Raw genomic sequence first — 14,203 nt, forward strand, 5'->3', positions numbered from 1 at the left:
GCAAAACAGGCTGCACCATGTTAGGGGCAACCTAGGGTACAGCACTTCCAATGAGAAGCCTCCAGCCCTTGGCTGCAGTCCAGCTTGCTCTTGCTGCACTACCAGTATATCACTGTCCACTTCTAAAAGAGACTTCATCAGCACTAATAGTGGATTCATCATCCGATGATTCCTCTGGAACAGAAAATTCACTGCTGGAACCTTCAACTTTGACCTCTGCCTCAGATGCAGAGTCTGTCTCAGAGCCATGTTCAGAGGCATATTCACAAAGCAAACCTACAATCTTCTGGGTGGTCAGCATGTGGCCAGCCATAATGTTTACTTACAAACAGCACATAAGACTGCACTTAACAACACTGTCAAATTAGAACTCAACAAACTGTAAATAGAACTATTGACATATAATCTAGAAAAACAGTATTAATACAATCCACATAATGAACTTGATGCTCTATAAAGAGACCGGTCACTTGCCACAGACATCTAAATGGAGCATCAATTGCACCCACTATGCACAAACCATGCAAGCACCTATGAAAACCTGTTGTAATATATTTGGGGAGTTATCCATGCCTAAGGAGCCACTCCCCAGTATGTATCTGTATGAATCGCGGGTGTCAAGTGGGTTTCTGCCTCTATTGTGGCAGGGAGCAACCCTTGCCCAGGGGGCTCCCCCAGCAACAAAAAAACAGCCCTAGTGTCTACTGGGTGCATGCCTGCTGCGCAATCGCTGTCCCACCTGCGATACAGCAGCAGGAATGTACTGCAGAGTCACACCAGAGGGAAAGGAAAATCTATCTCCTTTCCCCCGATGTGTGTCTGCCCTCCTGATCCCTTTCAAGAGGAAAAGCCATCCTCCTGGACACACTGGAAATAAATGGTGTCAATGTTTTAATGACATCAGCACCCTGATGTCCCAAGCTCTCCAGGGCAGGGGTGGCAGCAGAAGCCCTTCCGCTGCAATCCCTGGTGGGGGCATGAGGTGGGCGGGTTGCTAGAATGTCCTGAACACACCTCTGCATCCGAGCGCCTGTAGAGAGGACGTGTCCAGTACATCCTTAGCACCCAAGGAGTGAATGAATCATACAGGCAGTTTTGAACAACTTATACATATGGACACACATCTTGCCTTCGTGGCAGGCACCTCTTTCTCACTATCATGCTGTAAACAAGCCGGCAAAGGGCCTGTGTTGCATGAAATTTTGCCTGCTTGTCTAGTGAACAAAATAAATATGAAAAGGTTCTGTCCTTGACCTCAAACAATTTCTCGGGAATCCGTCAATAGGGATTCCACTCACCTGGAGATGCGTGGAGCATATAACTAAATAAAGTCCCCGTCTTGGTAATCGATAAGACACTCCGGAATAGCATGTTAAAGGAAACTTATTTTGTAATAGAATTGTGAGTGGGGATTGGTTCCTAATAAATTGCAGTGTGTTGACCACTGGGCACGGTCTGGAGAACACTGTAGGGGCTTCCTAAATGTGGGGCCATCTTAGGACAAGTCTTCTTATGATGTCTTTGGCTCAAACATGAATCTGCATCATGTGGCAGCTACCCTTTGCCGTGCATTAAAGTGACATGGGAGAGGGCCGCAAAGTAGTTCATGGACCTTTGCTGTCTGAGTCCTTATTCAAATGCTCTAAAACACGCATTGCCTTACGTATGTAAATTCTTTATTACTTAGACTAGCAAATGAGACCATATGCATTTACTTTATTCACACTGAATGCTTTAAGAAATGGTGATTGCTGTCACACCACCTTAATATTTTTCAGTAAATAGCTCACTGAGTTATACTAAACATATACCTGATGTTAAAAATAAGCCACGGTGTGCTTTCATAAATGAGGCTAGCTATTGGCTGGTTGAAATGAGTAGAAAATTCATTATTGGTACAATCCGCGAATACACTAAATTAGAGGCTGGACACCTCAGCATGTCTAACAATACAATTCCACCTTCAGTGTGATCAATAATTCTGAGGTTGTATGATCTCCCGAAATCTGATGCAACGTTTTCATGGACAGACGAGGATTTATGTAGGGCATTAGAATCTAAAGGGCAATGAGAAGTGAGACCTTTAACAAAAAGCATTGGGCCTTCTCCCAATTTTTATTTTTTATATTTAGTCTTTTAAAAAATATTTCAGTGTTTTATGAAGTACAGTATCATTTCGTTTAAAATGTTCTGTTAACGGAGTTTTGACGAACATATATTTGCTTGATATTTTTTTTTTTTTTTTTTTACTTGGTTAGCAGTTTCACCAAGCCATCATGACTAGCATTTTAGTTTTCTGTTAATGAGTCACTGGCATACACCCTCATATTAGGATGACTTCAACTGACAGCACATTCTTGCTTGGTTTAAAATAAAAACTAAAAAACATGAACAGGCAATTAGTGTTTGGCAGAGCTTAAGGGACTGCTTGTGGTAGAGCTGTGACCCGAGAGCTATTGGTGACATCTTGGGGACCATAGAAGTACATACCGGGTCAAGGTTTTTAGGCTATTGCTAATACATTGTACATAAACAGAAAGCAGCCTCACTGGTTTTAGTTAGTGTACATTAGTTTCATAACTTTTCTTACACACTGGGAGAAATTCTTGCATTTGATGTCTGGAAAACATGACTGATAAAGCCTGAAGTACATTAATTGTATTGTCAATTTTAGACGCATGCTTTTGAATTGGACTACCCAGTAGATACCCGTACATATTTCTATATATTTCAACTTGGGTTATGGATAATTGGTTAAGCTGTACTTTTTTTTAGTAACAAATTTATAATTGAGTTTTGATCATAATGCGTAATAGCAGACAGTGCCGATCTAGTCGGCGGTTCATACCAAACCATCATTACAATGCAAAGTATACCGCAACAGGAGTACATGGCTCGATATCAATGAACTTTAGTCTCTACAAACCTAACAAGATAGCAGATCACAAAGACATCCTGGGCGTTAATAAAGTCAGCATCCATATTGCCTTACAGTCCAGTCATGGGGTTAATTTTTGTGGCATCTTGCACAGCGGCTATTATTAACAGTTTTCATACTTCCATATGTGTACTCAAAGTGGGTGAAGTGTTACTTGTTATACAGAATCAAAGTTTGTAATAATGTCTGCATCACCTGTTTACTATAGAGAACACTATATGGTAACGCTCTACTGGTAAGATGCTGAAATATACTGCTAGTCTTTAAATAGAAACAGTGACATATGGTAAATAATTACCTAAAAGCTGTTTGTCAAAAAATGGATCTGTGAAGATGGTCCTCTGTATCGCACCCTGCTCAGATGGGCCTGTACAAAATATTCTGTTTTCTGATTATCCATTAAAGGGCTCACAAAGAATTGAATGGGTTGGTCAGTAGTTTGTTAGGTCCTAGGGGTTTACAGATGGTTTCTTTAATAAGGGAGTTATTGATTGTGTTAAGGTGATGGAACTATTGGTTGACAAAATCAATCATTAAGGAAGCACTTTGTCTTGGTTAGCGTAGGTATTCCTTTATTCTGGCAGTTGAGAAAGAATTAACACTGCATTTGAAAGCAGTTGTGTGCTTATGTACGCAGCTCCTCTCAGAAAAGAATGAATTGGAGATTTAAGTGTTGAAGGGTTCATTTGGATCTCTAGATGGGGTTTGGGGCTCTTAGCTATCAGCTTGTATTTTGAACAGACAGTGTTAGTCAGAGATGAAGGGCACCACCTCTTAAAGTTCACTCGTATCCCTAAAGTAAAAAACAAAATGACCACCTTTGGTTTACTTGGATAATTCTAGATGCAAAATGCTATTTTTTTAAGCTTTTGGTGTTGATCTGTAGCAATCCCTCATGCAGGCTCCCGTTTATGCCCTGTTTTCACAACTCCGTTGAACTTGTATGTAGCCGTCTTCTCCATGCACCTAGATTTTTGTGTTAGAAAAGAGCCATTGAGTCTTGAATTCTTGTAAATTTGTTGTTGAGATTCTCAAAGTGCCGACGTTGGGGTTTGCAGGGGAATAGGAGTGTCACCATTCATATCTAGAGGAATGTTACTGACATAAGCTTCCTTGGTTTTCACAGTTGAATTGGGTTAACCCTAAGCTGAGGTTTTATTTTAGTGTGGTTGCAAGAATATGAGCAACGAGTGATGCTCCCAGAATTTGTCCTTGACATTTAGGTGTGAGGCATTAATATCGCGAATGAAAACCAACTTCAAAGTACGGCTTGCCGTATTGATAGGTATTAAACTCTTGAAGCAGTTTTTTAATTTGACCTATTGCAGAAACCTACACCTTAAGGTTCAGTTCTAGTCTGTCGGAGCTAAATCAGTTCCATATTTTATGGTTATTCAAACTAGATGGGTTTATGTATGGCTTACCTAAAAGATGATTATTTACAGAGTGGTTATCATAAATATTTGAAATGGCCCAGCTATTCAAACCCATATGATGGACACTTCTTTTGTAAGAAATTCCCAATTAGATTTATGATATGTATTTTTTCTTCTGTGGATTCATAGGAAATCCGCCATGGCTCTGGTCTGCCTGCCAAATGTCTGCTACCTAAAAACGTTTTAAAACCCTTATGTTAATCAAAATGATTGTATAAGTGTATACATTTATTGATGCTTTGTCTTGCTTGACAGTGCAGCTTCGCCATTCTGAGAGGAGCTTAGGGGCCACCCACCCGTTCATTTTCCTCTCTACACATTTTGATGGGGTTTATGCTTCCACTGAAAGAGTGCTTGCATTGCACTTTTTGCCATGTGGAAAGCTTATGCTCAGTACAGAAGGCCTGAATTTATGGTGACACTCCATTGTTCAAGACTGATCTGTTTATTATGACAGGTTACTGCAAAGGTACCAGTTAGGTTACCTTTATTGTGCCAAGCATATAAAAGCTTAATAGGCATTTAAGGATTGGTTGTCAGGATGGTGCTAAAGTATATAGATCAGTATTTCATTACATGTAATCTCTCAGATTACTTTTGATGGTTTTGGTGTTAGTTACCCCCTGACAAACCTTGGCAGCAGAATATTTTCAGTCCCTGCGAAGGTTGTATATTGCTTTGCCAACTATCCTTTTGTAAATGTTTCTATTTTTAGGACTGCTCGTCTGAATGATGCCTTGTAGACACTGCTAGTTATGGTGACAAGTCAAAAATAAAGGCTATAGGCTTGATTGGTTCATTGGGAAAGGGTAAGTCAGAGACCATAGATCTGATTAATTAATTGGGAATCGTCCGCATAAGATTATATTAGTCGCAGGATGTAACCATCTAATAAAGGGGGGGTACCTTGATGTTAGAGAGGGGGGTTCAGGGAGGAGCCCTGAGGGGGGTGGGGGGACCCATGGACGTGGTTCGAGATTTGAAAGAGTCAAGTGAGATCACCCGAGTCCTATGTTCCAAAAAACCTTTGAGCCAGTCCAACGCCCTTCCATAAATACCTATCTCGTAAAGTCTTCGAACCAGGATGTTATGGGAGACCGTATCGAAGGCAGCAGACAAATCAAGTAAAACCAGCATAGCCAGAGTGCCAGCATCCAATAAAAGTCTGAAGGAATCAACTGCTGCCACCAAGACGGTCTCTGTACTGTGCAAATCTCTAAAGCCAGTGGGGGGGGGGGGGGGGGGGGGTGAGAGGGGTCCAGTAACTGGTGGTCCTCCAGATAAGAAGAAAGTTGTTTATCAATGAGACCTTCCAAAACCTTATCCAAAAGGGAAGGAGCGAGATGACCGATAGTTGGTTGGGGGATTAACCTGCACTACTTTGTAGTCCAGCGGCAGTTTCGCTAAATTCAATGATCAGTTAAATAAAGACCTGATGGAAGGCATTAATAAGGCTGACAAAGTGACTTCTATGTGAGAAGGGTAGGGGGTCCCAAGAGGAGCCAGATTTAATTTTATCTAGCATATTCTGCACTTGCTCTTGGGAGATGGACGCAAACCTCTCCAGCAGTGCAGGGTAATTAGAAGGTGGAGAGTTATAGTTCGGCCAGTCAACAGGATCCACTAATGAGCTTGGTAAAGCTCCAATATATTGTAATGGTTTTCCCCTTCAAGTGGTCAGCAAGTGAATTGCACTGTTCTTGTGAAGCGGGAATAGCTGATATGCAGACTAAAGGTTTGGAGTATTCATTAAGCAACTTAAATAGTTCTTTGGCATAATTGTGAGCCTATTTAATCACGTTAATAGTTTGAAGTCTGCATGCTTTTCTGATCTTCCTTTGATGAAAAACAAGGGCTTATTTATATGCATTTACATGTCATTTTATCAGAGGGGGGATTTTATTATGCACCATCTCGTTTCCAGTCATCTACTGGTCTTTTTCTTGACTCTCCACTCTGACGAATTCTAGGAAATGTTAGTGTCGAGTGGGTTTGGCGGTGCCCTGTTTTGGGTGGGGGGGGAGATAAATTATGTCAAAGGTGTGTAGGAGGGAGTTGTGGTACTCTGAGGCGGTGTTTATGTTGTCCCTGTTTAAAAATGAGGCAGGGTTACTGGTTTCAAGTGTCTGTGATCTTCTGCCCACTCTCGTACTCTCGATACCCAGCAGAACTCTGAAGTTGAAAGCTAATAGGATAGTGATCAGTCCAGACTAAAGGCTGAGGGGGGGGATGTATGTCCAGTTGCTGAGAGCTGGTAAACACAAGATCTAGAGCATGGGTACGCACATTTTTACAGGGGCCAAAACGTTTGATCTGTGTCGTGACAGGGGCCCACATTAATGCCAGCAGGGTGGCAATCGGGGAGGAGGGGTAAAGGTGGGTGTAGGGGAAGGAAAGCATGTACTAGTAGTGGCTCGACTGCAAAAAGTGAAACCAGAAAACCAGGATTGAATCCTGTGTTTTCCATTTGACCAAGGTGTGTTCTCCTGCCCAATTGTTTTATTTAACTTTCCCTCCTTTTACTTCATTATCACATAGAAGAGGACCTTGAAATGTATGAGTTCAAGATGTGAACTGCATAAACCCTTCTCCTGTGGTTGATTTAATAAATTATAATAATGTTGTCTATGTATATTAGCAACCCAGTGCATCCAAAGATTGCACATAACTGACTTGCCTCCGAGTTCACAATTGGTATTATCAGGGTGAGTAGAAGCATGAATGTTTGTAAATCCATGTTTAAAAACTTAATTTAAAAAAATATACTTCTCAAAGCTCTGACCTAATCTGATGTACTAAAGTAAAGCGGTTCTGTATGTTCATGAAATACGCTTTTTGAATACGAAGATAATTTACCTGTACTTTTACTCATTTGTTTTAAGATGTCTTTAAACGCGACGGTATTTATCAAAGTTCAGCACTGGTGAACTTCCCTAGTTACTTCCTTTTTTATCTTGAAATAAATTGTAAATAAATGCTTGAACATTTATTTTACGTATTTCTAAAGTTGGTGCTGAGTCGAGTAAAGAGCAGCCCAGTGCTGCTGCTTGACCAAGGGGGCCGCATGTAGAGGTCAGGAGGGCCGCTTGCGGTCCCCGGGCCGTACTTGAGCATCACTGATCTAGAGTGTGGCCCAACTGTATGTGCGGTGCCAATGACCACCTGCGGTGGCACTAACATTCTGAGATCGGTAAGCAGTTGAATTACATCTGTGTCTGAGTCATTTTCCCCATGATAGTTAAAATCCCCAACCAAAAGGAAGTTTTATGAAGTAAGCACATGTGGCACAAGACGTTCTACCAACGTATTATGACTGGAGACTTTATTGACACCTAAGGCACCCTTACAGAAATCTTCAGAGGGACTCCATCTTAAAGACACACAACTCCACCCAGTCAGATAGAAAGGTGTCTGTGAACGCAACCATCATAATATCCCCCAAAAATGATAGCCACTCCACCTCTCACTTAGGATTCTCTATCCAGTCTAACCACCTTATATTCTAAAGGGACCGCTATGGGGATACAAGGAAATACTATGGGTTGCAGCCATGTTTCAGTGAAAAAATCAGGTTAATAAGTAAATAAAAGATCCCCAAGTTTGACTGCATCTTTGGCAATAGACCTGCCGTTACAGTAAAGTTCACCCCAAAACGTTACTGGAAGGAGTTGTGGTGAATGAGACACTTTTCTCTTTTTTAAAACAAAGTACTTTTCTTTCAAGAAGATTTGTCAAACGACACCACATTTTTTAGCAAACCCAGAAATCAATTTCCTATGGAAATGTGGTCCTAGCTAAAACCCTGGGGTAACCTATTGTATCTTGTTATGTAGATGTGTGAGGCACCTATGTACCTTCATGATATTGTATTAGTCAATATTGTGGGTGTGATATTTTGGCATTGCTTAATATTGTGGCATGCATCGGGTTGCCACTACTAGTAATCTTGCTGGGTGTGGCCAGTATTGTGAGTGTATCTGATGTGGGCACTACTGAAACAACTGTCAAGCTAATTAATAGCTTGACATTATGTTCATCAATCAGAAGTAGGTCTCATTATGGAGAAGGTTGGAGACCCCGGGTATAGAGGCCTGATTAGTTCCTTAGGAAAAGTTGCGTCCGATTTGAGATGTCGGAACTGCTTATTATAGAAGTTATGACCAAGGCAGTAAGACTGATATTTTTTGTGAAAAGTATATGTTGAAACATGGTTTTAAAGGTGGTTTGTTTTTCCATTGTTTGCACACTATCCATAATACCGATTTCAAGATGTCTGGCCACTGCTGTTTTCTCCTTCTTTTTTTTTTTTCCTGCTTTGTTTAGGCTGTGGCATTTTTGTTTTTTTTAAATGTATCTTGCATTTGCATGTTTTATTGTGGGTAAGTGACAGCAAGCATGAGTCGGTGACTGATCAAATGGATGTATATGTGTAAGGATGAGTGACAGACTGCATGTATGGAGCATTACTGAGTGCCTAAACTCACCAGGAACCGAAGTTGAGCCAGATCTGTGAGCCTTGAAAATGGTTGTTTTTAATTATTTGATTACTTATTGACTGTTTATTTGTGATTCCTGATCCTTAGAATGTGGACATGGAAAACTCTTATCTCTGTGGATACTTGAAAATTAAAGGCCTTACTGAGGTGAGCAGCAAAATATACATTAACTAATATTTTTGTTTTGTGACTGTGAACCCAATACGAGGTGAGGAGGGGAATGAGGAAGCAGCGGTAATTGGTTCATGTCAAACATCATGCTTTTTAGTTGAAGTATGGATGTTGCATGTGCATATGTATTAAATTTGTGTTTTGTTATACAAATTACAATATTTATTCTGTCACCATGCAATATGCCTCAATAATGTCCCTTCCTTAAGCTGTTCTGGGAATGATGCAATACTTGAGTTTGGTTGTAGGAGGGTGTTTTTACTGGTAATTAATTCTCTCCGTTCATTGCATTGGCTAAGCTCACTTTTAGGGTTGTTGAAAAGTCTGGCTTGCATAAACATATTGAAAGTATTTTTTGTGTAGGAAAGGGGATGTAAATGATTTACTAGTGTGTTCCTAGTAAGTATTGTTAGGTCACCTTGGCAAATATTCCACATTTAATTTAACCGTAAAGATAACTGATTACCTTACAAAATATTTTCCTATGAAATTCTGCACTTAGGTTTATTTTGTGATGATGTGCTTGATTCTAGTAGGGTATTGTTATACAGTCATATTGTACCTTGATGGATGTCTTCTGGTACACTGTACTCTATAAATCTGGATGTGCTCTGTCCTTGTTTTTTTTTTTCTGTAGGAATATCCAACCCTCACCACTTTCTTCGAAGGAGAAATAATTAGTAAAAAACATCCTTTCTTAACACGGAAATGGGATGCAGACGAAGATGTGGACCGCAAACATTGGGTAAAATATTTGCTATCGTTTATTTTCAGCTAACATTGAGCGGTTGATTTAGTATCACTTAAACAATACCTCGCACACCTATTGCAATGTTTGACTTCACCCTTCACATGATGGATGTAGTGTATGTGTGTGTATATATATATATATATATATATATATATCTATATAAAATAAATAATCTTACAGATATTGCATCATGGAGTATCCTTTGACACAAAAACTACGATGAATGTTCCTCACTATAACCTATTGAAAAAGATTCCGAAAACAATGCCAGAGCAGTTTGTGGTTCACAAATTGTCATTCAATTGGTTGGTCTACTGCCTCCTTAGCTTGCTCCCCCCTTTCAAATTCCCTAAGCATCATCTAATTTTAAAGATATTGATCTACATTAGTTGATGCAGAGCAGTAGTTCATAGACTGCCTTGTGCTTGTCTCCTAGCCAATAATTGCCACAGTCTGATTTCAGGATCGGTGAGGTGTCCCAAAAGTTCAGACCTGTTGTCTTGTATTCACTATGTCCTCAGCTCATTGTTCTCGGCACCAAGCAGGGTTTGGTAGTTTGATGCTCTTCTGCTCATTTTGAATTTTACCTTCTTCCATGTCCACGGTGTGGAGGATGAGTGACTGGATTCGCTCTCCTTCATTCTGCTTGTGATTGATGTTCAGTATTTTTGCGTCTTATTGCAGGGAATTGTTAATCTTTGATTTCTTTTTCCATTTGAAAGTTAAGCAAAGATGGAGACATCACTGTCCCTTATATTTGATGCTTTCATCTCTTAATTTGGTTGTCACCTGACACAAGGAATTTTTCTTCTCTGCAGTAATTTGGGCCAATTCCTAATACATTTCTTTGATACCTCAGAGGACAATCTTATTAACTGCCATTTTATTTTCAATGTTCCTTTCTCTCGATTTGAAGGAATGCAGTTGAGCCAGATTGTCTCTGAAGTGCAGTGCCTGCCAGCTTCCATCCCCACCCTGTAGATATGGTTATGGATGTTAATGAAGAGTTCATGCTTCTCAGTGTAACAGTCAGATTATGCATCAGCTGCTGGTCTGCATTACGAAGCTGGGGTGATCTTCTCGGTCTTATTTGCAGCCTCTTTTGCCACCTTGTTAATGAGCTTCCCTCAAATCTTGCACCTCCTTTATCTCCTTCATATATAGCCACTGATTTTCTGCTTATTATGAACACTTCAGCTTGGAAGTAATGGTAAACCCAGCATGACTCCTGCTTTTGTGATAGTGAACAATGACATTCCCCTAATGAAAGAGAACCATGAAGGGTTTAGTCTTCTCATTTCAGAGGTGACTAAAACCTGTAGTTCTCTCTCAGCTTCTCCTGCTGTGTAATGGGTCTCAATTTTTAGGTCGAACCTGGGCAGCGCATGCGCTGCTCTGCACGGCATGCTGTATTGGAGTATTAACTTGAAGCCCCTTTCACTCTCTGCCCATATTTGTCATTGGCTTGTGTCATTGTCCTTAGTAAATACTGGCTTTTGATTTGCTGATAGGCTTGTTGATCCCGCCTTAGTACCGCCTTGTTTTCATTTGTATCCTCCCATGAGGACTGGCCTTTTTACTTCTGTTACACAGTATGTCTTATTTAGTTGGTAAGCACTATTTTCTTTGGATTTCTCCTACTGCAGGCACGACATGCTTTCCTGCAGCATTCAGCGCGCCATGCACGCTTTCACTTCTCAAGCAGCCCGGGATAATAGCTGTCGCTTCTTTGAAATTAAATGGTTCTCGCTTCATCTTGGTGCTCCAAAGGTCTCCTACAGCCAGTGTGTAGGATGTTGCTCTGCCTGTTCATAGGGGCAATACTGAAATCGCCTTGAAGTGAGCCTATCCACCTGTGCAGAGGATATAGCACATCTTTGCAGTGCTTTCAGGAAGGTGCTTATATTCCAGTCCTGTGCCTTAAGCCCGCTCGGAATGCTGGCTTCTAACTTTCACTTGGTCACACGAGGGACCCCTTCACTGGTAACTCCACAGGTGGAGATCGGACTCTATGTTGTGATCTCCAGGAGTGCTGCATCAAAATTAGCCTTGTGGGATTGGGACGCAGTGGAGAACCTGTCTTGAGGGATGCACTTCCAAACCCCTCCGGCCGTGATCACAATAGTGATGAACGCCTCATCTAAGGAGCTAGTCTGGAGGAACTGGAGATCAGAAACCATTTATCTCCAGCAAAACAGGTTTTGCACATTAATCTGTTCAAACTGTTGGTGATTCATCTTCCGCTCAAGCCTTTCCTCCCCTCTCTTCATGCTCAGTTAGCCCTAGATCTTGACCGATAATGTGACTGCACTGTGGTATATCAAAAAGCAGATGGGAATGGGATCTCTACATCTCAGTCATGAGGCGAGGGAGCTCTTGCTTGGTCGTACCAACACGGGATCTGGATGGTGATGAATCACCTAGGCAGTGCAGTGAACATCAGGGCCAGTAAGCTGAGTTGACGTCATCTTGCCAACCATGAGTGGCGTTGTCACCTGCAGGTACTTAAGTGAATCTTCAGTAAATGGGACGCGCCCAAAGGGGATTTTTTTGCAACTTTTTACACCAGACGTTCTGTACCCTTCAGTATCCTTAGCGTTTGCGGGTACATAAAGGCTGGTCGACATTGTACAAAGCCTAGCTGTAATAACAAAGGTTTAATAAGGTGCTTTCTCAGGCCAGAATAGTATTTACAAAAAAGGACATTGTGCATGGTACTATTCATGGAAATATCATCACATGGGCATTTCACCAGGTTAAGCGACCAGTTAATGGTGGGAAAGCTGGTTAGGTGATGGAAAATATCCAGCTGAAACCGAGTTAACCAAACCTGTGATGCGGGTTGTACACATTAGCTAAGTAAAATTGCATGTGGTAACTATTCAGAATCATCTGATTCTTCAGAACAGAGGGTTTTGTAATCTCTCAGGATAGTCTTGATTCTTCTAGTAATGATAGACATTTCAATTTAAGGGCTTTTCTTTGAATGGTAATCAAGTGCTCAGAATGACCGATGGCTGCTAAGAAATTGTGCACAAATTTGAGCCAGGGGATTTTGAGTGCAGACGTGGATCTAAGGCAGTCTACAATGATGGATCGGTTGAACATAGTGTAATCTGAGGACCAGATTTTATGCCAGAGTAAGACAGGCTGATTCTTAATCATGTCTGCTAAGTAGGAAACTCCTAATTCAGAGTGACAGACATAAGTTGAACTGCTTTTCGGAAGGGCAAGGAGATTCCTTAGGATGCATTTTCTGCTAATTGAAGGGTATTAGCATTGGCATATCCCTAAAGCTCAGACCCGTACGTTGCAGTAGGTCTATATTTTGCCTTGTCGATAGTCATCCGTTCCCTCAGATGTTTAATGCCCAGTTTTCTGGCAAAATTCAGCAAGGCCATAGTGGTTTTCGCAAAATGGAGCTGCCTTGATTTAATTGCCCGTGACCAATTCCCAGCTTGATTTGATGTAATCCCCAAGTTTGAAACTGTGGCTGTGAACTGAATTTTAGAAGCCTCGATAAGGATGTCGCGACGAGAGGCCCTGTTTCCAAGCTTCATTGTAAAGGTCTTGCTGATGTTAATTTTTAAGCCATAGTTCTGCATGAACTGGCGGTGTTTTAGGGTGTTTTCTTGGGGGTTGCGGTAACTGGTTGCCTTGAAAGGGTGAATTTTGGAATGCACTCCGACTCCTTGTCTTCCAGCTGCCCTCTTTCTGATAAGCTATTAAGAGTAGGAGTGGGGTTTAAACCTGTTTCAGTTGGAGTCGAACCAGAGTTGTTAATAGTACAGTTAGTTAGACTCCTCCACACTCATAACCTGTTTTTCAAGCACCCCCCATAGTGCCTGTAATGTAGTTCAGAATGGAGAAGGAAGGATGAGTATTACTCAGCGATTTAGGAGACCCCCACCCCTGATTTTATATAATGTACACGTAAACCTTACAAGTATTAGGAATGTGACAGCTGGAGATTAGGGTTAAAATAAAGGTGTAGAAACGTCCCACGTCAAGTCCCCAGGTAAATAAGTCAAAGTTCTATGAGGTTAGTTCCGGCAGATGAATGGAACCAGAAAGTTCCGCCCTCAGTTGTAGACTGAAAACACGCATGTTACGGCAGATCCCTGGACCTTTCTGGCAAGGCAAGGGGGGTGGCCCAGAAAGGGTCAGGCTCCTCCTCCCCTTACAGGATGTTGGGACACAGAGTCCCTGGCATCCACAACAGAAGTGCTGGCAGCGGGGGCAAAAGCAAGGTGCATTAAAGGGCTCTCAGTTTGAGCCCTGTGACTTGCGACTCTTGATAATAAAGGCAATTTGACTTTTTGCCATTATGCCACCCAGCAGTCGCTGATGCTTTTTTAAATTTTTTTTTTTTATGTTTTGTTTTTTGTTGTTTTTTTGCTTGCTACTTTCC

The 14,203-nt window shown here is 41.3% G+C and overlaps 1 protein-coding gene across 1 annotated transcript in view; it reads left to right on the forward strand.

Moving 5' to 3' along the window:
• The window catches only part of GID4 (GID complex subunit 4 homolog), a 139,248-nt gene that overhangs the window by 36,278 nt on the left and 88,767 nt on the right, over positions 1 to 14,203 (forward strand). Inside the window, exons 2-3 of the mRNA XM_085628960.1 lie at positions 8,958 to 9,017; positions 9,679 to 9,786. Of these exons, the coding sequence (XP_085485086.1) occupies positions 8,958 to 9,017; positions 9,679 to 9,786 (168 nt within the window). The remainder of the gene's footprint in view (positions 1 to 8,957; positions 9,018 to 9,678; positions 9,787 to 14,203) is intronic.

This window comes from Triturus cristatus, chromosome 10 (assembly GCF_964204655.1).
Source record: "Triturus cristatus chromosome 10, aTriCri1.1, whole genome shotgun sequence".
Taxonomy (NCBI): domain Eukaryota; kingdom Metazoa; phylum Chordata; class Amphibia; order Caudata; family Salamandridae; genus Triturus; species Triturus cristatus.